This window comes from Anastrepha obliqua, chromosome 6 (assembly GCF_027943255.1).
Source record: "Anastrepha obliqua isolate idAnaObli1 chromosome 6, idAnaObli1_1.0, whole genome shotgun sequence".
NCBI classification, from domain to species: Eukaryota; Metazoa; Arthropoda; class Insecta; order Diptera; family Tephritidae; genus Anastrepha; species Anastrepha obliqua.
In genome coordinates this window covers 53,787,514-53,811,458 of record NC_072897.1, presented here as the reverse complement: position 1 = coordinate 53,811,458, position 23,945 = coordinate 53,787,514, and the positions used below count along the sequence as shown (strand labels likewise).

The 23,945-nt window shown below is 35.7% G+C and overlaps 1 protein-coding gene across 1 annotated transcript in view; it reads right to left on the bottom strand.

Moving 5' to 3' along the window:
• Positions 1-619: 619 nt before the first annotated feature.
• The window catches only part of LOC129250536 (voltage-dependent calcium channel type D subunit alpha-1-like), a 342,952-nt gene continuing 319,626 nt past the window's right edge, over positions 620-23,945 (bottom strand). Inside the window, exons 16-18 of the mRNA XM_054890155.1 lie at positions 2,662-2,779; positions 2,078-2,207; positions 620-780 (exon numbers count right to left, since the gene is read on the bottom strand). Of these exons, the coding sequence (XP_054746130.1) occupies positions 2,770-2,779 (10 nt within the window). The 3' untranslated portion in view covers positions 620-780; positions 2,078-2,207; positions 2,662-2,769. The remainder of the gene's footprint in view (positions 781-2,077; positions 2,208-2,661; positions 2,780-23,945) is intronic.

The following is a 23,945-nucleotide window of genomic DNA, read 5'->3' as shown; positions in this document are numbered from 1 at the left end:
GAATATGCCACACATTAAGAAAGCTGCCGAGTGGCGCTGGAACGGAACCCGCAAGGAAGCAGAAGTGGTGGTCGCCAAAAAACACTTCCAGAAGATCTACACTCCGCGGATTTGCAGCAACCAATATAATGTGGGATACTCCAAAAATAACTGCTCGGAACCGGGTCAGATGGAAAAGTATTTCATAGGCGCTATGCTTCCAAGACGAGTGAAAAAAGGAAGATTTATTGATTACATTCGTTTATTCTCAATTTAAAACATAAAGATACAGTCCTTGGCCTCCCAACATTTTTTCCGATAATTAAGATATCGACGACGATAATACCAAAAGCAGCACATCTGTATATGTATCTATATATTCTTAATGCCTGTGCACAGCGAAATTACTTTCCGATTTTAGCTTCAATCTGCAACATTTCGTATTCTATCAATGTTGAATACGATCGGCCATAAAGCAAATGGAAGGAATTAAAAAAAAACAAAAGCACACCAAATAATTGTTCTTGGAATATTTATCTAATGGAATACATATCTAAGATTCCATAGAATGTAATACAGGTATTTATTTACTATCATACACATATTTTTTATTATAAATTTAGACAAGACTTACCTGGACTGAATTGATATTAAGGAAACGCAGACTACAAGTAAATCAAGAAGATTAAATGCAGATCTGCAAAAGGCTCCGTCATGCAGCACGAAGCCATATGAAATCAATTTTAGTAACAGTTCTATTGTGAAGACACCCGTGAAAAAATAATCAAACTTATTTAGTACCTGTAATACAGAAAGAAGATTCATGTAAGTATAAGTATATGCAGTTCTTTTCTGCAATAAAAATCTGTTCGAAAAATGTGAAAAAACATATAAGGTCGGTCTATATAGTGCGTTTTTTTTTTTAATCATATGTTATTTTGACAGTGACCGTTCTTTCCCGCTAGAGATTTCGACAGAAAGCCAATATCATATATTCGCAGATTGAAACGAATCGATTTATGTTTGATCAATGTTGGGAAATATTCCAAACTTATTTCCAAAATCTATCTGTGTAGCCCGAAAGTGCATTTATTGGAAAGTAGTCCAAATAATTTTTTCTGACGAGATCGTATCTGGGGATTAGAAACCCAGCACGTGGTCGTCGAAAACCCAGTACATCCTCAAAGACACTTGAAGATATGGACTTAGGCGATCTTTGGTGTCAGCAGGATGGCACTTCACGCCGCACAACTCTTGCCATTATCGGTATTTTGCGCACAAAGTTCAGTAATCGTGTTATCAGCCATCTTGGTGACGTCAATTGCTGTAATTTGATGCCGTTAGACTTTTTTTCTGGGATGCCGCGAAGAAGCGATATTATTCTAATAATCCATTAATGATTCAGTCCCTTAGGCGAATATAGAGCAAGCCATTCTTGAGAAGAGGCCAAAACCGTCTCAAAGATCTTAAAAAACTTTATTAAGAGCATGCGCCTCCGCGACGGCAGCCGAGGCTGCCATATGAAGGAAATAATGTTCTATAAATGATGGGAATGTTTTCTCCTTCGAATATGCCAATAATAGGTATAACGAAAATGTTGATTTTAGTTTTTTTATTTTTAGAAAGAAAACACTATATTTACCAAACTGTATATGTACACCCGGGATCAAATAATTAGAAACGCGATGTTTTTACTACTTTTTTTTTGGTTTTTTAATTTTCACTGCAAATTACATATATATAAAGAGCATGTCGGCACCAAAATTGTTTTGAGTTAAGCGCATAACACTCTTAAAATCCGGTGAACTTTAATTCGTTAAAACTGCGTCTATAAACAAAAACTCTGTTTTAATAAAGAAATATGCACAAAAGAATTATGCTTGTGGGCAAATATCTGTTTTTACATTTAAAGCTACTTTTAATATACCAATAATGTAGTGCCAAAAATAATGATTTTTTCTTAAAACCTCGAATATTTACCTTTGCAATTAAAAACTACGTATGATAAATAAGGAAACCGACTATCGAACAGATTTAGTTGAGCAACCTCATAATACAAAGTAATACTTATATGAATTTTTTGGAAATATTTTCGTACTTTGTTGCGATCGGCATCTGACCGTAATGGATCCTCTGCTGCCAACATTGCTGAGGAGAACATAATACAACATAATATAACGTTTCCAAAGTTACTATGATTGCAGAGCCAATGGCAAAAGACACGAAACCTGCACATTTTAGAAAAGAAAATCGGTAAATGTATAAAAGATATGTTTTAGAGTTATGAATTTTTAAGGGATTAATTTTGGAAATGCAAAATTCGAGCTGTAGAGAATGGTAGAGTAATTTAAAATTATATAAATAGCAAATTCATTATAATATAAGCATGCGACAAACAAATTAAAACCTGCTAGGCCTTGTTTCATTTAATTGATATTATTTTATTTTGCAACAATCTTATCTTAAAACCCATAGGTCTGCAGCTTATATAAAAAAAGCTGGCAAAATTTGGATTGCTTTACGTAGGTATGCATACGTACCATATATACACCTACCTAAGGAATTGTAATCCAAAAAACCAAAAATTCTTCCAGCTTTGATTTCAAGCTGCAAGCCTATATATTGCCTTTCGTTAAAAACAACAAAGCAACATAAATCAAAATCAATAAATTATTTAAAAACCTGTTTGTCTGAGACATTATGAAGAAAGATGAACCCTCTGGAATGGGCTGAATTTTTGTAGCTGTATTGACTTCAGACATGCGTCTTGGTCTGGCTGTAATCACATCTTCATCGCCTTCTTTACATATACACATTAAATTTTTCAAATGTGTGGTTGAATAAATGTTTTCGATTCAGACATATATTATAGTAGGCGTTATCCCAAAGTTGTGTACATTCAGAAATTTTTTGTAAAAACATAGGTGATGAATTGCAATACCAAATAAAGAAAATATAATAATCATAAGCTATATAATGCTGATTCGCTTGTTTTCTTAACTAATTAAAATGAATTAAAAGAAAGGGAAGCAGTAGTATGTAATTAGAATATTGTTCTGCTGATACCTGGCCACGGAATTGTTTCTCTAACATTTGTTAATCTTCATCCTGCATGCTTGCATTTTCATACTTTTTCTGGAACTTCTGTACCTTCTATTTACTAATCAATACAAATCTTAAATACAATTTCTCTATATTATTTAATATTAGTTTCGGCTGAATCGATAGAAACTATTGACAATTTACTCTCTGCCATCAGGAGATAAAACGCCATTTTCAATAGTGCAAACGCTCGCAGTACTCACAGTCGGAATATGTACGAGTATGTTGATGTATACTCAAAGCAAAAACTAATACGGCTATGGACAGAAAAATATTTATTTATTATTTATTTATATTTTTCCCCAATAACATATTTATAATCATTATTTTTACTGGATGACCTAGTAAAACCGTAATTTTTGCACAAACATTATTTCATTAGTATAAACAAACGCAAAACACTTCATTACTATAATTATAAGAAGTGCGAAACATCGGAATTTATCACACAGGACACTGAAATAGCGCACTTCTATCGATCTGCAAGAAAAACATTAACATCTGTCTATTAATCACTCAACTGATTGGTATTTTGTTGAGCATCCATTATTTTTCAAAACTCTTTCATACCTGTGAAGGAACTTTCTATTAACTTCTGGCATCTCTCCAAAGAATTAGAGTTTCACCTGTACTCCTCCCCATGGTTCACTAGAGTTTTTAATTTTTTTTTAGCCCACCGTGCTTTACGGCCTTCGTTGTATACTGGAGTCTGAACTCTTGGTTTCTTTCACGATGAACGAAAGTTTTCCCATCAGGGGAAAGACAAACATATCCTATTATTTTTTTCGACAGTAGTTATTTTTTTTCTACTGGCACGCCTATACAATTTATTTTCGGCGTCTTCGCATAAATCTGCTTGATATATTCAAGCCATATTCCTCATTTATTTCCAGCGTTTTCGCTCGAGAGGTATTATCTCCATAAATAGATAGAAATTAAATTTGAGGAAGCTACCGGGAAGCTCAAGTCGATAGCTATAATAGAAATATGTTAAATTCACGTCCAAAGTCAAATAAGCCTGGCCAGATCCGATGTCCCTCGGAGGGCTAAACATATTTTTATCTGTTCTAATACATTTGATGATATCATATAGTATACCATTTTACGTGAACAACCCATTATTTCAGCAATTTTTGTTTGTTTTTATCTTTTATGTATAAGTTTTTATGAATGAAGTGAGCAGTGAGGTCCCCTTCCCATTATTCACCAGAAAAATTAGTTTTACTTATATTAAGGGGTTATATACCGTTAGAAGGCCGAAAAAAAGCGAATTTTTTAGAATTTTTTCTGAGAAACTTTTAAATTTATTGATTTAGAAAGGTGTACACATATTATGTTATTTTTTAACTGAATTTTAAGACTAAGTATTGGTAAAAATATTTATTTGGAAAGGAGCTACAGCTGATCTCCGGGAGCTCTTCTTTTAAAAAAAGACATTTTGCGGTGACCCCTATATCTCTGAACTGGATCCTCTGAAATTAAAAAAACCAAACAGGTTTCCTTAAAGTAATATTAAATTGATTAATCAAAGGAATAAGCAAAATAAATGTTTTCGACAAAATGACGGCTTCTAAAAAAAATCGATTTTTGACCAAAATTTCGGCTTTAAATTGTTTATAAAAAAATATTTATCGGTGAGAAAAAAATGCCGATTAATTACTAAAAAATATACACGGAGTTGTCTATTCCAGCACCATATAATACACGCTCCGGCGCTTTAGCAGCTTCTAATAACTCGACCTGATGTTGTCTTCTATCTTCGCGTGCTGCTCACCTTCTTTTTCGGCATATGAATGCGCATTCCTTCATTAAATATGCCGACAGTTACATATGTATGCAGTGATTTCCACAGTTTTCGAACCGGCCAGAAAATTTGTGGGAGAAATTTTCCAAATCAGTTGATTGTAGCTCTCATTGTTGTTTTGTTTAAAACCACCTAAACATTTTTATAATAAATTCTCACTGCTGAGATCTGTATAAATCGAAAGTATAGCAACATCTTCTGGTAATGGCTCATAATCATGCTCGAAAGTGGATAATTGATTGGCAGCTACAGCCCTCTGCTAGCTGCACTATAAGTTTGGTCCGTCCAGGCACTTATCGTGTTGAGATTTTTCGTCAGTTGAACAATAATTAGATAATATGTGACCCACATAGCATTTTACATTTTTTCGACGGAAGCAAAATTTCTCGTTATTGGTTAGGCATAATAAACTGTCAACCTATCGATCATCCTTCCAGTAAGTTTTCTTTTTCCACAGAGAGTTTTTTTTTATTTCTTTCCTTTTATTCCATTCTTTTTTCACAACTTCTTGATCACCGTAAGGTGCAGCATTTAAAATTCCCCAGTACATTTTGAAGTCACCGTCTCCGATATAATTTTTGTACTTGACTCCAAGTTTTTCCAATGAACGATGGAACTTTTCGACGACTGAATCAATTTCCATTTTCCCAAAAGAACCAGTTTGATTTGCAGTGCAAGTATTTTTATGTTCTACTTACCATTAATTATATTCTTCGGCATCGAGTTTCTTCGTCCAAGTTTCACACTGTTTGCAGTAAGCACTTTTTATGTGCCTTTATGCCTAGAGTAACAACAGTGCAAGAGCTTCTGTGGCTTTAGCGCGTTGAAAGGGGCCATGGTATTATATGACAGGAATTCGAGTAGACATAGGACTGGTCTTATAGTATCATACCATCTCACTGTGACGAGTCTTGAGCAATTCTGTTGTCACTCTCTCCATTTCAGCATGCCTATCAAAGCGGAAAATCCTGCGAGTTGGCACTGCAAAACCTTGTTGCTAGGATAGAGCAAGCCATAGACAGAAGGGACTACGCTATGGGCATCTTTTTGGATAAAAAGGGGGTTTTGATAATGCCACTTTCGACAGTATGTACAGCTTTGCCAGTAGACATGGTGTAGGCCGGGTGCTGGTAAATTGGATTCGTTCAATGCTAGCCCAAAGAATCGTCACGGTGCGGGTGGAGAAGGATCTGCTGGTGTCGTCCGGTGTTAATAGAGGCTGTCCCCAGGGTGGTGTGTTGTCTCCATTGCTCTGGTGCATGGTGATCGATCCTTTACTCACCACCTTAAACGATTCGGGAATCTACGCACAAGCGTATGCGGACGACGTTGCCTGTTTGATAACGGGCCCTTCGCTTATGAACATCTGTCGAAAAGTGCAGAAAACACTGGATATGATTGACACTTGGTGCTTTGTGAATGGGCTATCGGCAAACCCCACCAAAACTGGTATTGTCCTTTTTACCAGATGGAGGAAGCTTGATGGACTCGTTCTGCCTAAGCTAAAAGGAGTCACAATCCAGCTATCCAAAGAATTCAAATATGTTGGAGTAATCCTCGATAGTAAACTTCTTTGGAAGTCACACGTTGAAACAAAAACATCCAAAGCACTGACAGCTTTCTGGCAGTGCAAATGTGTCTTTGGGAAAACGTGGGGTCTTTCTCCTAGCAAGGTCCTATGGATCTACACGGCTATGATAAGACCTATTATCACCTATGCATCAGTGGTCTGGACGAGTAGACTCCCTCTCGTGGGAGTCAGGAGGACCTTATCGATACTACAACGCACTGCAGCCATCTGTTGCACCGGAGCTTTTCCGACTACTTCAGGCCCGGCATTAGATGCTCTGATTGGTTTGCCATCATTTGATGCTTTCATCCAAGGAGAGCCTTCAAGGCCATTTGCAGGCTGAAACACAATGGGAACTGGTACGGCCCCTGTCCGGCATTGGAAAACAGAGTAGGCATGGACTTCGATCCAACGATTCTCTCCATGCCCCTTGACTCCATGTCATCAAGAGTCGTACTTGAAAAGAGATACAGTGTAGTGTTACCAGAGGCTCAGTTGTGGTCAAACTCAGAAAATGAGCCCGGCAAACACTGTTTTCGCATTTTCACGGATGGCTCCAGGACCGAGCATGGCTGCGGCTCTGGGATCTACGTGGAATCCAGCAGGAAAAAACTGCACTTTGATCTTGGAATGCATGCATTTGTGTTTCTAGTGTTTACAGTTCAAGAAGCGATGAACTTTATTGTGGAAAACCGATGAAGAGTTAGATCTATATGTGTCTGCTGCGACAGCCAAGCTGCGCTCATGACCTTAGACAGCCCCTTAAACAGCCATACTCAACAGACGGATAACGCAGAACTGAGATTTCCTCTTGTTCTTTAAATTTTTTCGCCGAGGCACTGAAACTACTTTCATCCGTTTCAGCTGTTTTAAGATTAAAAACATTTTTGCGCTTTTTTGTTCTCGACTTACGTATGTTAAGAGATTTTCTCATTTCTCTAGAAGACTCATTTTCACGAAAAAAATACAGAAAAAAGTATGAACGAACTCACCAGTTTACTGCTTGGCTTAGCTCCTTATACTCACTAACACTCTTAAATATTTTCTAGTTTGGGGACAAAAAAATAAAAAGTTACCTTTCAGGTATAAAAAAAAACAATAACACACTGTTGCTATACGCCTCTAAATACTTTAGAAGGGAACATTTACATTTAGGGACATAAAAGGGGCAGCGTTCCAGGTAAGCGCTGCCGCTCCGGCCTTGTACTTTCAAGCCCCTGAAACGCCTTTTCAAATTCGCGTGTAACTTCGAAAATATTCACCGGAACGATATTAAATTTCCTGTGTGCATTCTTAAATATATATAAATTAAGAAAAAAAATGGATTTTTGAAAGTTCTAACTGTATATAACCCCTTAACAAATGATTTATTTTGTTGGCCAACTCAACAATATGCGTTTCGAATAATATTGTATTATAAGGCAAAAAAGGAAGATGGAAAAAGTTTACGGAATTATTGTCCGACATTAGAGAGTGCGCTATTTATTAAGGTTATTACGAGTTTTTGAAAAGGACGCTAACTTGGAATATATTATTTGTCTTGCATGCTTGGAGCATGGAAAATTAATTAATGCCTAATCAATCGAACCAGTTTAGTACTTTAATTGCACTGTCCGTCCTCTACATTGTATAACCTAACAGTATAGTATGTATGTACGTGTATTAAGGGGACGAGGTATGCAGAGAAATCTCTTGAATTACATTAGCATGTGCTTCAATTTGTAGTATTGTCTGCCAGAAATGCCTAGACTCAGGATTGGCTACGTAATCCTATTCCAAGGGGCCTTGGAGCTACTTTCTTAGACAATATATGGGGTTATCTGAATATGAAAATAACACCTCTAATTTTCATATTCAAAGAAAAATGCTATTTTCTAATATACATACAAAGTATTAAATCGAGAGATAACACAGTCCGGAAACTTTTCCCGTAAAAGATCAATGGTTTCGTTGCTTGTGTGGCACGTAGCGCCGTCTTGTTGAAAATAAACGTTGTCCAGATCACAAGCATTCAATTCCGGCCAAAAAAATCGTCAATCATCTCTCGATAGCGAGAGATAACACCTGTTATTGGAAAACCCTAACAATACTCACACACAATTTTTTATAGAAAGCAAAAAATAGCCATTTCCGGACCCTGAAGAATGTAGCTACGTTGCTGATTTTCAATACATTTACCAAAGACATTTATATATATGTATAATTGACGGTACACCCTTTAGGATATTTGGCCGAGCTCCTCCTCCTATTTGTGGCGTGCGTCTTGATGTTGTTCCACAAATGGAGGGACCTACAGTTTCAAGCCGACTCCGAACGGCAAATATTTTTATGAGGAGCTTTTTCATGGCAGAAATACACTCGGAGGTCTGTCATTGCCTGCCGAGGGGCGACCGCTATTAGACAAATTTTTTTCTTAATTTTTGGTGTTTCACCGAGATTCGAACCGACGTTCTCTCTCTCTGAATTCCGAATGGTAGTCACGCACCAACCCATTCGGCAACGGTGGCCAACCAACGACAAAAACATTTACCATAACTAAATATATATATTTATACAATTGACCATTCGAAAAGAGAACTACAATACTACTTGCGAAAAAGCTTACATTAATATGAAATTGTAACCTTTTCTCAATCCGATTTATATTAAGGTTAAAAAAAATCGAAATTCACAAGCGATTTAAAACTTACTTGAGAAACGATTATCTGTTACAAACCAATATTTATTCACCACAACAGCTTTTACTCGTTTTCAAAGAATTAATTTGTTATCCCGTTATGTGAATCAAATTCCATTAAAATTTGTCTATCATTTTGCATTCGGCTGTTTAAAGTTCACGGGTAAACATTAAAAGATATTTTAATAAATATATTTGTTTATAAATTAAAGTATTACCGTTTATAGTGAGTGAATAGATTAGTAATTGAAGTGTTAAATACAATACACAATTGATTGTCATTAAAAGTTAACGAAATAATATTACAATATGCCAAAGGAGTTATTGATCTCCTTCTTAATAAAAGAACGAAAACACGTTATATTGAAAGGAATCCTAGTGCCGGTACTCCTGAAAGTGTTACTGAAAACAGTGTGGCTTATGTTGACATTGAAAATTTCATTGAACAAAATAATATTGCAAGTGATACTCCATTCCCAAGTACAAGTTCTTCAGAAAGCGGTGACGAAATCATTGAACAGCATGATACTAGAGACAAGTTAGCTAAATGGAGTGTCAAATTTGCAATTCCCCATGATGCACTAAATGCACTGTTGGCAATTTTAAGACATTCACTGCCTACCTTGCCAAAAGATGCAAGAACACTGAAAAAAAACCCGGCTAGGACTCCTTGCAATGCCCCCTCACTTGTTTTGAGAGAAATATTACGAATTTTCCAATAAAATTCACAGGAAATGTTGATTTCGTGCTTATTTTATAAAACTAGCACCAACACTATTCAGTTAATAATAGTTTTTAAGTTATTTGTTAATAAAATTTGTCTTTTGCCTTCACCAAATTTTGATACAATAAGTGCACTTATCACATTTATTTTAATAATTATTCAAACTACATTAACATGCACACACGTTTCTAACAGTTTTTATTTATATATACCATAAATGAACAATTTAAATTGCATTTATAACTTGCAAACTCTTGACGCGCCAGCTAAATTAACAATAACTGAAAAGCATGGCTGAATGAAGTGCTGCCAGAAGCAAAAAACAAAAAATAGAATGCGATTGAAAACGAAGCAACATAGGAACATAATTTCCACACACTCTTTTCTGTTGGAATAATGAGGGAATGGGAGTTTACAACCTCTAAGGTGTATATATTGAGTTCATATGTATATATATATAAATACAATATCGATATGATTTTCGAAATACAGTTCAGCTTCACATAAAACTCCTGTGTGCAGCGGAGACGGTGTTAGACTATTAAGGGTTATTTCTTTGAAGTGCGGCCGAAGGACGCCTACGCAGAAAAGAGTTTTACGCAAAATTTTTAATTATTCGTTTTTATATATAGACATTTAATATATAAAAAAAAGTATATATCATATATTCATAATATAGTGAAAATCGCGTGATTTTTTATTCCAAATTTTCGCCTGCGGCACTGTTTTTCTTTTTTAAATAAAATATATATGTATATATTACATATTAATGACGTATTTTTGTTTAAAATAAAATATGTGATATATAATATATATATATATATATTATACATATATATTTGATATTTTTTCAAATACAACATATATAGGTATGTATGAAATATTAATAAATAACTTTTTTTTTGTTTGAATACAAATGTAAATACACCCACCAAATACAAATCTGTAAACTCAAAATGCATACAATCAAACATACTTTACTAAAAATCAAGCGTTAATATATATTTGTGTATAAATATATATATATATCCATAAATATACCTATATATATATATATACTCGTATATATTCATTTATATATATACTCGTATATATATATATATAAATGAATAGACGTACTTATATAATATAGAAATATACTGGAAAATTTTGTATTTTTATGCATTTATTACCTTCTAAAATTGTTTATTTATAAGATGTCTGGCAGCACTTCTGCTTGTTGAAATAACCAAAATAGGAGAATTCTTGGTCAATTTTACAAATTTTGAAATCAAATAGCTTAAAAACTATAACCCCTTTCAAGTGAGGTTTTCACTTTTAGAAAGTAGAATACCCCCATTAATGTGCACGGCACGAAGTGTGTATATGTAGCGTATGCGTGTGAGCTCTTTGATGTGTCGTCTCAGAAAGAATGTTCATACGGTTGCTTTCACATTGCTTTGCCTATCAATAGTTACAATAAATGTCGAGACTCGATAGCGGTAGATCTAATGGAAATATTGAGAGAGCTTTTGCTCTCTGTATCATATGATAGTGGCAGGGGGTTGCCACATACCTCCCTTTGCCGTTTTTTTTTTTTTTTATTTTATTTTACAGGATCAAGGTACGAAGAGAAGAAGAAAAAAATATATAAAAATGAACTTAATATTATTTAATAAATCAAGCTTAAACATTATCGGCGAAGTGTACCCGCCGTGTACTTTTAGTTGTGGTTGCGGCTGTGTCTGAGCCTGTGGCTGCGACTGTTTTTGCGTTTGCGAGGGTGGTGGCTCCAACTGTGAAAGTTGCTGTTGCTGTAGCGCAGACTGCAAACCAGTTGGGGGATCTTGTGTCGCCGTCAGCATCGCAGCAAATGGATCTCCAAGCAACTGCTGGTTGTGCTGTTGTTGATATGATTGATGCAGTTGTTGTTGGGGCTGATTGTGTGGTGATAATTGTGGATGAAGTCTGGGTGATTGCTGTTGGAGCATAGATTGTTGATGTGGCGACGGTTACTGTTGTAGCTGTGACTGAGCATGAGACGATGGCTGCTGCTGCTGTTGTTGTTGCACTCGATGTGCTTGTTGTGCTTGCTGTTGCGCCTGTTGTTGTTGTTGCTGCTGTTGTTGCACTTGTTGTTGCGCCTGCTGCTGTTGCTGCTGCTGAGAGGCAGCAAGAGTGGCTGCCAGCAAACTTTGCTGCTGCTGCTGCGGCGTCGCCTGATTAATGCCAATAGTGCTGGTGACCAGCGGCCCAGCCTGATTGGTAATAGTCACCACTGAAGTTGTCGGCAGCGCCGATGCCTTCGACTGATAATAGGCGTGTTGCTGCAACGCTGCGGCTGCGGATGAGGCTATGCTCGCTGGCGTCGAAGAGGACACCGAGAAGGGTACGCCGGCGATTTGCGGTGGTAAGTGTGTTTGCTTGATTCGCGAACGAGGGAAAACAGATAAGTCAGCGCCTGTGTCCACGAGAAATTGTGTCCCAGAAGCGCGGTCTGTCAAAAAGAGGGGGTGCGATGTTGTAATTAGAGAGTCTTTTACCGCCTTTATAGACCCTCTTTCGCGTTTTTTGCAAATTTGCAACCTGGTAGGCATCGTCGAGCATTAGCGCCAAATTTTCGGTGATAAAAACATTGGCCGTCTGTCGACAAACGCACGCGACTGTGTGACGAGCTACGTCTGCCACGAGGTTGTGGACTATGTTGCCTACTACGTGAGTTGCTTATACGGAACGTTTGTAATTGCTTACGTATTTCTGCTATTTCGGAGCGTAGTGACTGCTCTTCGGAAATGTAGGAAATGGAGCGAGCGACGTTTGGAATTACCTCGTGAATTTTGTCAGCTAGGCGACTGAGATCTTCTAGTGAGGCGTCGGGCTGTGCTGCCAGGCAAGCGCGTGTTTGCGGTGAAAGTTGGGACTGCCATCTTGCTTTAATACCGTTGTCTGAAACGTCCGGGCAAAGACTACGAAGGTAACGAAAAAATTGTGACGGGGTGCGGTCACCAATTTCCTCACCATCTAAAAGTTGTAGGAGCTTAGCGTCTTTTGACTTCGTAAGGCGCTCGATTAGGGCCGTCTTCAACGAGGTGTACGGTGTCGATGTAGAAGGACGTAGTATTATATCTTCTACCTCCGCTGCTGATTGCGTATCGATCAATGATACTGCATGGTGGAACATGTCGTCTTCATTGCAAACAGACCGAATTCTAAATTGCGATTCCAGCTGGGCGAACCACAGCGCAGGCCGCCATGCAGAGAACGGTGGAGCGCGAACAGTCGTGCCCGTTGTAGGATACATTAGCGGAGGCTGTGTTGATGAGCCTGCCTCGTTGTTTGTTAGTGAATTTGCTTCGTTCGTCATGACCCTTTAGATGCTTGCGCCGTGTTCAGTCCGCGGAAAATTTACAAAAATATACTCCTTGGTCGCTACGTATTTTTGTAGACTGTCGCACAAATCCAGTCTTATGACTATACCTTACCAATAATCGCCGATGTTGTTGGATGAAAATGGCCCACTTTTAATTAAAATTGTATGTTGTAATTGTCGGGGTCACCAATGTAGCGTATGCGTGTGAGCTCTTTGATGTGTCGTCTCAGAAAGAATGTTCATACGGTTGCTTTCACATTGCTTTGCCTATCAATAGTTACAATAAATGTCGAGACTCGATAGCGGTAGATCTAATGGAAATATTGAGAGAGCTTTTGCTCTCTGTATCATATGATAGTGGCAGGGGGTTGCCACATATATACCGTGGAAGATTATTCTGGTAACAATAAGCCTAAAAACGTGAATCAGTTTTTAACGCCATTTATTAAAAAATTTACCGAATTGCTTAACAAAAACTATGCGCTGGCAAGAGCTTTAGTTATGGGTATAAAAAGTCATAATGGTTATAATTGTTGTCATGACAATAATGTCATGTGTACGCAACAAGGGCATTTTGTAAACAAGCGCATGACGTTCAAGCTCGAAAGTTATACCTTGCGGTCCAATGAAATTTTTGAGCACGGAAAGACCCCAATCACCATACAGCAACTATGATACCTACATGGGAATTGATAAGTTACCAATAGACATAGTTAAGGGGGGACTCTACTGTAAAACTTAAAAAAAATCGATTTTTTACTTTTTGTTGAAACATACTCAGAAACAACTCCAGAATGTTCCATGAAAATCTTAAAAAGAAATCTTGAATAGTTTTCAAGTTATAAAAGTTTTAGCAAAGCAGGTATAAACTGAGCGCTCGAGAGGTTTACGGTCATATGCGTGTTTTTCTCGAAACCACGTTTCCAAAATTGCCCACATCACAGCTCCGTGAAAAATTAACATATCAAGCTCAAACTTTGATAGTATATTTTTAACAATATTTACTAGTTTTTAAAGCTATGGTGGGGAAAAATTTATTATTTATAACCCCTTTTTTAATAACAAAATGACAACAAAAAAATGTCGATTTTTTAAAAAACTTCAAAAATTTTACAAAAAAATTTTTTTTTTGCAAGTAATAGGCTTAACAACTAAAAATAATGATATATAATAAAAAAAATTTGGGTTTTTTGATTTCAGATTTTTTTTAAATGCGCGACAGTGTGGGCAGATTTCAAAAGGCGTTTCGGGGGAGCGGCTGTACAGCTGCCATTTTGAAATGAAAATAAATTTAAAAATTTTTTTTGTACACTCAAGACCTGTGTTTATGTAACCCTAAACTTTTTTTTACTAATTAAATTAATACAAGTATGAAAACAAAATCCATGAAAATTTGATTTTTACAGTAGAATCCCCCCTTAATTCATTTCCTGCTCATTATGCACGTTGTAGGTTTTGGAGTTGTTAAAACCCTTCTGATAGCATGGATAAGAAAAAAATATTCCTTTTCATTACAATAGACAAAAATCAATTTATTGGACACACAGCTTCAAAACTAATCCTAGCACAATATATAATATATGGCGGTACATCAAACTAATTACAGAAATTTTATATCTAACAGATCCAGCTAGATCTTGCAATATCAGTGAATACCAATTTATTAAAGACACCAGAACTTCTTTCCAGTATGCCAAAAACCGAATCGAACGACGCGCAAGTTCCAAAAATTCAACAAAGTCTGAAATTAATATTTTTAGTTTTATAATATAATAGATCTTATATATTTTCTTAATCCAACTGGCAGTGTATTTGAAATGAACTCATTAATTTTCTTCTAATTAACCTATTACATTTTTAAAGTGTAAATTTTATAATTTAATAAAGCTTATAAAAATATTACAAAGGCAATATTATTCTACAATTGTTTTTATAATCATATTATAATTTTGTCTTGAATAATGTTGTAACTAGGGTTCCGTTTTGATTTAACTACAATTGCAGCGATAGTATTTTTCAATGAATTCTCAAGTATTTTTCAAGCTTAACGCTTGCATTGGTAAGCTTTTTATAATATTGTTTACAAGTCATTTGACCGACTGGGAAGTTATTGACTAAAGAAGCATTAAAAAATTAAATTTATTATATGGCGAATATCAGTTAATTATTAAAAATTATATTAAAAAAAATCCAAGCTTTAACATAGTAATAATAGTTATACTACGCTCGAAAACAGAGTTTACTCAAATCGTCATATATCGAAAACTGTAACATCTTTCTAACTGATTTTTTTAAGGTTAATTTCTTTATATATATATATGCATGTATATTTGAATTAATGCGCCAACATTTAAAATCAAAGTAACTTTAATGTTTGTTGATGTAATTTAAAACGAAGAAAAATACATTATAAAACGACCTCACATTTCTCTGTGTGCGTTTTAGTAAATTTAAAACTTCATACAGATGCTTTCCATTTAAATTCAACCGGGCTATTCGGGTCATGTTCTTCGATTTCGATGTAACTTAAATATGTTGCTCTCTGGTCAAAATAATGAGACACGTATTTTTTTGTTCGCCCGAAAAAATTTTTTTTCAAGAGTTATCGGCAATTTTGTTTTTCGCCTCAAACTCGATTTTTTTTTAATTATATAAGAACATTTTTTTTTTAAATGCCCATAACTTAGTCAAAAATGAACCGATTTTAATAATTTTGGGTTCAAAATGATCGTAATTACATACACAAGCGATTTCATGTAGAAACAATTGCAAAAAAGTAGTTGAAATTTTTTTATTTAGCAAAAAAGAAAAAAAATTGAAATTTTTTCGAAATTCAATATTTCAAAAAGTGTATTTTTTTTTTTGTATAACTTTTTCCAAATCAAAAGGACATCTCAAACTTTAATTGAGCTGCATGCCTAGTAGCTAAAATGAGTTGTTTTTGAGTAATGAATTTTTGAGTAAACACCCTGTTTCGCACTTTTTGTTTTTCGCAAAATAAAAAATTTTCAACTACTTTTTTGCAACTATTTCTATATGAAATCGCTCGTGTAAGTAATGACGATCATTTTGAACCCAAAATTATTAAAATCGGTTCATTTTTGACTAAGTTATGAGCATTTAAAAAAAAAAATCTTATATTATTAAAAAAAATCGATTTTGAGCCGAAAAACAAAATTGCCGATAAAGCTAGAAAAAAATTTTTTTTGGGCGAAAAAAAAAATACGTGTCTCATTATTTTGACCAGAGAGCAACATATTTGAGTTACATCGAAATCGAAGAACATGTCCCGAAAAGCCCATTTGAATTGAAATGGAAAGAATCTATATAAGAAATTTTTTTTTAATTGCTCATAGCTTAGTCAAAAATAAGCCGATTTGAATGATTCTGGGTTCAAAATAATCGTAATTACTTACATAAGCGATTTCATGGAGAAATAGTTGCAAAAAGTAGTTAAAAATTTTTTCTTTTGCAAAAAACAAAAACTGCGAAACAGGGTGTTTACTCAAAAATTCATTACTCAAAAACAACTCATTTTAGCTACTAGGCATGCAGCTCAATTAAAGTTTGAGATGTCCTTTTGATTTGGAAAAAGTTATAAAAAAAAAAAATATACACTTTTTGAAATATTGAATTTCGAAAAAATTTCAACTTTTTTTCTTTTTTGCTAAATAAAAAAATTTCAACTACTTTTTTGCAATTGTTTCTACATGAAATCGCTTGTGTATGTAATTACGATCATTTTGAACCCAAAATTATTAAAATCGGTTCATTTTTGACTAAGTTATGGGCATTTAAAAAAAAAATGTTCTTATATAATTAAAAAAAATCGAGTTTGAGGCGAAAAACAAAATTGCCGATAACTCTTGAAAAAAAATTTTTTCGGGCGAACAAAAAAATACGTGTCTCATTATTTTGACCTGAGAGCAACATATTTAAGTTACATCGAAATCGAAGAACATGACCCGAATAGCCCGGTTGAATTTAAATGGAAAGCATCTACACATTTGATGAAAATTTTTATTAATATCTCGAGCGTAGAAAAATGGACGAAAGTTTGGCGAAAGTAAACCATCACCCAATAATGCTACTAGGCGCTCCAATTCCATACGCAAATACTGCCAAATATCTTGGTATAACCCTCGATGCTAAGCTACGTTGCACTGTGGTCAAGTAGCCCGGCGTTCTGGCCAAAAATCCCAAAATCGAAAGTTACCGTTTGAGGTAAAGCTTCATATATTCGTCAACAGATGGCACTGGAGCATTAAAATCCAAAGGGACAGATGTTTACATTGAACAGATGTTCCGTGGTGAACGCTCAAACTTGACATTTGTCGGGAATCGTGCGCGACAGTACGCATGCACGTTTTCGAGCGCCACACAAAAATAGTTGCAAATTCACCATTTTTCAACAAAAAAGGGCAAACTAAAATGGATGTTGTTCGGAAAGGTACGTACATTACGAAAATACTTTACTGTAGCCATATTGTTGTATTTTTAGAGGCAATATTAATGACGCAATACAAGCTTTTTTTCCCCCTTTTTTTCAATTGCACTTCTTCTCGTAGATAATTATTTTTATTGCCACGAATTGCCACGGAGATATTTACGTTTCCTAGTGCAGAAAGGTATACAGATTTCGAATCCGTTTAGATCTTGCTCCCGCGCTATCCCCGCTCGTCAAAAATACGCTTTCTTTGCAGCAGGTCGCTGCCGAGCTTGAAGCGCGTGTTGGGGCATTTGAGCCGCGGGGGGCGATCGAAACTGGCTTTATTTGTGTGTATGCCTGGGAAATGTTAGGAATGAATGTAATATATGCAGAGTGTTTATTTCTACTTTTATCCCAATTTCTGTAGTGAATATTGTTATTAAAACAATAAATAATTATTAATAAATGCAAAAGAGTGCTAAAAATCATGTTTTGATTATATTCAAAAATCATATAATAATAATAATAAAATAATTAATGGAATAAGTATTTTTAAATGGTAATTAAATTATTATTTTAAAGTAATTTTTTTTTTTTTTTAATAGGATTCAAGAGAAAACTTTTTTCATGGACAAGGAGGAAAATATTCGATGCCATCCATGATGTTTTTCTGTCCGAAAAATTTGATAATTTAATACAAATTCTCTGTAATAAACTAATGGACGACGTCACACCTTCCTTTGTTATCGAAAAAAAATCAAAAATGGCTTTGATAAAAGTTATTTCGGTTTTGAAAAAGAAATGGAAAAATGCTCGCAGTACGGAAAATCGTTTTCTGGAGAGTAATAAAAGCTGGTTGGACGATTCAACGAGCGTAACGGTGAATAGTTTACATAAATTTACATTAATATAAATATATTTATAGTAATTTATATACATTAATGAAGTTTTCATTAAACCAGATCAACTTTATGGATCTAGAAGTCAGTGGTGATGACAGTTTGAAGTCAACGACACCAAGGAACAGTGGTGGGCGCGGGCGTCCAGAAACTTCTTTTTCGGAATCCAGTGATCGCTCAAAGAGAAGGAAAGCATAGAAATTGCGTGACAGTTACAGTGCACAAGAGCTATCGTACGCCATGAAAATGGTTCTTCGTGAGTCTGGAGCTACCTTAGCATCGAAAGTCGTCGCAGATGTTACCACCACATCTCCCATGCGAGCAAGCAAGTACATCAATGCCATGAAGGCTAAAACGGAAACACAAATGTCCCCAAACACCGCTTTAGCACTCGTATTTGATTCGAAATTTACTAAGTCTCAGTACATAAATATGAGACACATCACGCAATTGCATAATTGTAAAGTTTTCCCCAGTTACAATTCCGTTTGAAACGCGAAAAAACTATGCTATCCCGAGGATATTTCTATTTCCGAAAACTGCGCACAAGTTAGATTGCAATCACTTTTGAATCATACAGGGCAACGGATATTAGAACTCCAAAACGATGTCTTACATACCATGAAGTGGGGATTCGACGGAAGTTCCGGGCAAAAGGAGTATAAGCAAAAATTTTCCGACCCTAATAACTGCGACACAAATGTTCTCCTCACTTCCCTCGTGCCCCTGCAACTCATTGGCTACGACAAGGACGAATACGATAATGTTGTTATTTGGAAAAACCCGCGACCCTCCTCTCCATGGTATTGCAGACCTATTAGATTGCAATTCATACGCGAAACCGAAGAATCCACACTTGAAGAGAAAAATATTGTCGACGAACAAATCTCAAATCTGAAACCTTTGCAGGCAGTGATAGACGGAAAAGATTGTAAAGTAGGTTTTAAATTGACTTTTACAATGATTGATGGCAAAGTCTGCAGTACAGTAACTGGCACTAAATCTGCAATGAGATGTTATATTTGCAATGCGACATCGAAAAATTTTAATGATTTGGAGGCTATGCGAGATCTGGAAGTTGATGATTCAAAATTAATTTACGGATTATCTACATTGCACTGTTGGATCCGATTTTTTGAATGCTTACTTCATGTTGGTTATAAACTGAAAAGCGAAAAATGGCAAGGTCGTGGCGAAGATGTTAAGCTTTCTTTGAAGGAAAGAAAAAGTTTCATTCAAAAGGCTTTCAAAGATGAATTAAACCTCCTCGTTGATCGCCCAAAGCAAGGCATGGGTAACTCGAATGATGGGAATACGGCTCGGCGTTTTTTTGAAAACACTGAGACGTCTGCTCGCATTCTAGGAATCGATGTTGAACTCATCAAACCATTTCATATAATTTTGCAAGTCGTTTCTAGCGGGTTTCATGTAAAAGTAGATAGCTTCGGCCAATATTGCGATGAAACCGCCGATTTATTTGTAAAGTTATATCCGTGGTACTGTATGTCGACAACTGTGCACAAAGTGCTGTTGCATGGCCCGCGAATAGTAGAATTGGCTATTCTGCCAATAAGACAGCTCTCCGAAGAACACTTCTCCCGCAAATGTTCGAGAGAAAAAAATATTGAAGACATTTTTCTCCGACTTCTAGCTTCTTCGGATCCGTTGATTTCTAGTTTAAGAAAGACTCCTTCCAAAATAGGAAAAAGTTTGTCACCGGAAGCAATTGCCCTTCTCAGTTATGAAAGGCATGATTTCCCAGATGCTGAGGCAGACAGCATCCTTGATGTAAACAATGACGAGGAGATATGAATAAATTTATGTTCTTCCTATTAAAATTTAAGTTTATTTCATAAATAAATGTATGATACGTCACTTTCAGTTTAAGTGTATTATTTTTCAAGACATATTTTCCCTCCTTTTAATGTGGCATATTCTTTCGAAAATCGTACGTCTACTGTCGAAATCAGCGACCCCAAAAACCTTGGTAAAGTGAATTTCAGTAAAATCTGAAAACTTTTCGCAAAAACTGTCCGCCATTTTGGGGCCGCCATTTTGAATTTTGAAATTCTGATCTCATATTCACAATCAGCGATCCCAAAAACCTTGGTAGTGTGAATTTCAGTAAAATCTGAAAACTTTTCACAAAAACTGTCCGCCATTTTGGGTCCGCCATTTTGAATTTTGAAATTCTGATCTCCTATTCACAATCAGCGACCCCAAAAACCTTGGTAATGTGAATTTCAGTAAAATCTGAAAACTTTTCGCAAAAACTGTCCGCCATTTTGGGTCCGCCATTTTGAATTTTGAAATTCTGATCTCATATTCACAATCAGCGACCCCAAAAACCTTGGTAATGTGAATTTTAGTAAAATCTGAACACTTTTCGCGAAAAATGTCCGCCATTTTGAATTTTGAAATTCTGATTTCATTTTCAGAATCAGCGACACAAAAAACCCTATATGTAAAAATTTCATCAAAATCGTACTATTTCTCTTTGACTTATTGTTTTATGACCAAAACGTCTGGCTACTTGACCACTGTGCGTTGGAAGTAGCATATAAAAATAAAACGAAGCGAACTTAATTTGAAAATATTAAAAATGAACTGGCTCATTGGACGGAATTCAAAACTCTCCATATACATACTATATAACAAAATAATGATATACAATCAAATTATCAAACCCGTGTGGTCTTATGGCGCTCAAATTTGGGGCTGTGCCAGTCAAAGTAATATTAACATAATTCAACGATTTCAAAATAAAATTATCAAAAATATTGTCAACGCACCTTGGTACGTTCGCACTGCAGATATTCATCGTGACCTCTGCATTCCTACGGTCGCTGAAGTTATTAAAATACAAGCAGAAGCCCACTCTATGAGACGAGGAAGCCAGCAAACTTCTCAACACCGCAGGCCTAACCCGACGACTCCAGCGAAAAAAACCATATGATCTTATCGGTAGTTAATGTAAAGAAGAGATTTTAAAATTATCTTCATAAAAACCCCACATAATTGTTAAAATCATACTGCTTGTTAGTTTCCCTTAAACTACTTGTAGTGTCAACAAGCATTGTATACCTATATATAGTTAAATGTTTGTAATAAAAAAAAAAAATCTCGAGTCGAAATTAATTTTAGACCAGAATTCATAGAGCATACAAATGTTTAGATAAATTGACATATGTGTAATATGTTGTTTTATTGGGAGTAATAAACACACACTCAATACGATTTATCTAGAAATAGAAACTTAATTATTAATATCGAACTTAATTTATCGAACTAAATTCATAACAAGTAATTGCACGCGGTCGACTAACCTAGAAATAGAAAAATCAACAATTAAAGGTTTTTTACTCCTATTACGAGGGGTGCCTTTTATATTTCGGGATTAGAGAACAAAAACAAATTTTAATCATTAAAAATAACTTTATTGTTTTTCAAAATATTCTCCATGAAGATCTAAACACTTTTGCATGCGTTTGAACCAATTGTCAAAGCACTTTTGCCACTCTGAATGAGGTACCTCCAAAACATGCATTCTGAATGCCGCAACCGCTTCTTCAGATGTCGAAAAACGTTGACCTCTCAGTTTGTTTTTTACGTACGGGAATAAAAAGAAGTCATTCTGTGCCAAGTCAGGACTATACGGCGGATGACCCATTAATTCGATGTTTTGGAGTTGTTTGAGCCGATGTGTAAGAGCTCGCATTGTCCTGGTGAAGAGTGATCCGTCTTTGGCGATTGGTTTTCCTAATTTCTTGGAAGACAACTGGCAAACAAATGGTTGTGTACCACTCAGAATTTACTGTTCTGCGTTGTTCTAGTTGTACGGTTGCGACATGTCCAGTTTTTCCGAAACAGGCGACCATTTGCTTGGAAGTGCTTCGTGCGCGAACAACTTTTGTTGGATTTGGCTCATCTTGAAACACCCATACAGTCGACTGCTGTTTACTTTCGGGCTCATACGCGTAAATCCATGATTCATCACCTGTCACGATGTCATAGACGTGTTTCGAAGCCCCGTGATCGTATTTTTTGAGCATTTCCTTCGACCAATCGACAAGAGCCTTTTTTTTGAGTGATTGACAAATTGTGTGGGATCCAACGCGAACAAACTTTTTTGACAGTCAAATGTTTATGCAATATTGAATGTATGCTGGTCCCACTAATGCCTAAGATTGTCTCAATCTCACGATAGGTCACATGACGATCTTGCAATATCAGTTCGCGCACAGCATCAATGGTTTTCGGAACTACGACCACGATTGAATTCACCATCGATAAACACTGGTCCTTGATGGAGCTTCATCGCCAAAAAATGAATTAAGTCCATCCATGCAATGTTGCTGAGTTAATCCACGTCGAAAGTTGTAAAAAATAATAGCACGAAAATGTTCACGATTTAATTCCATTTTTGGACCGAGATGAATCTTTTAAGTTACAGTAAACAACACAAATAGCGTTGGTATTTCAAAACGTTCTGAATACGTAAAAGCCAAAAAATGTCAAACTTTGCGATACAGCTGTCAGTTGCCAGATTGCAACACCAGGGTTGCCAAATCCCGAAATATAAAAGGCACCCCTCGTACTTTTGTAGATCGACCATCTGCTTTGAATTCACAAACTTGACTCATCGCATAAACAAGTGCAATCTCCTCAATTATCGTTCTCTTCTCTATGTAGTATACTCAGCTTATATTAGTGTATACATGTGAGCGGCAGCACTCACAACAGTACGCAAAGCTTACATCTCCCCCGAAAAGAGCAAATTAGTTGGGGATTAATTGGTTTAAGGTTTAGGAATGAGCTTTGATATGTGGTAAAGTCCTAAGGATCTTTTACTTCTTTCAGTTTTTATTCTGCATATTGAATCTGACACCATTGCTTGTATTTCGAAAGGACCGGTTCTAATTTCACTCATTTTGGATCTGTTTAATTTATTGCAGCCCATTACGTAGACCATATCCCCTTTCTTAAATTTATAATATGTTCTATCCTTGTCGCAGTTGGCTTTGTTTACTTCATGTGATTTTTTTGATCTAAAAAACGCTATTTTCCTATCTTCTTCCAGTTTTCCAGGTTCCATCCTCTTTGGTAATTCTGGTGGTAGTAAGGTGAATAACCTGTCACAGTATGATTCGTTGAGTTGTAGGCTTCCACCACACTTTTTGCTACAGTCGTCCAAGCTACTTTCTTCTCTGTACTGTTTAAGGCACACCTAATTTTGTTAACAAGTGTTTGGTTTAACCTTTCATTTAGGCCATTTGAAAATGGGGCATCGACGGCTGAAAAAATTAATTTCACGGAGTGGTTCTTCAAATTCTTTTAATTCATCAGAATTCAATGCTGGGTACTGATCTGAGAGCAATATTTTCATTTCATTGTTATGTATTATCTGATCTA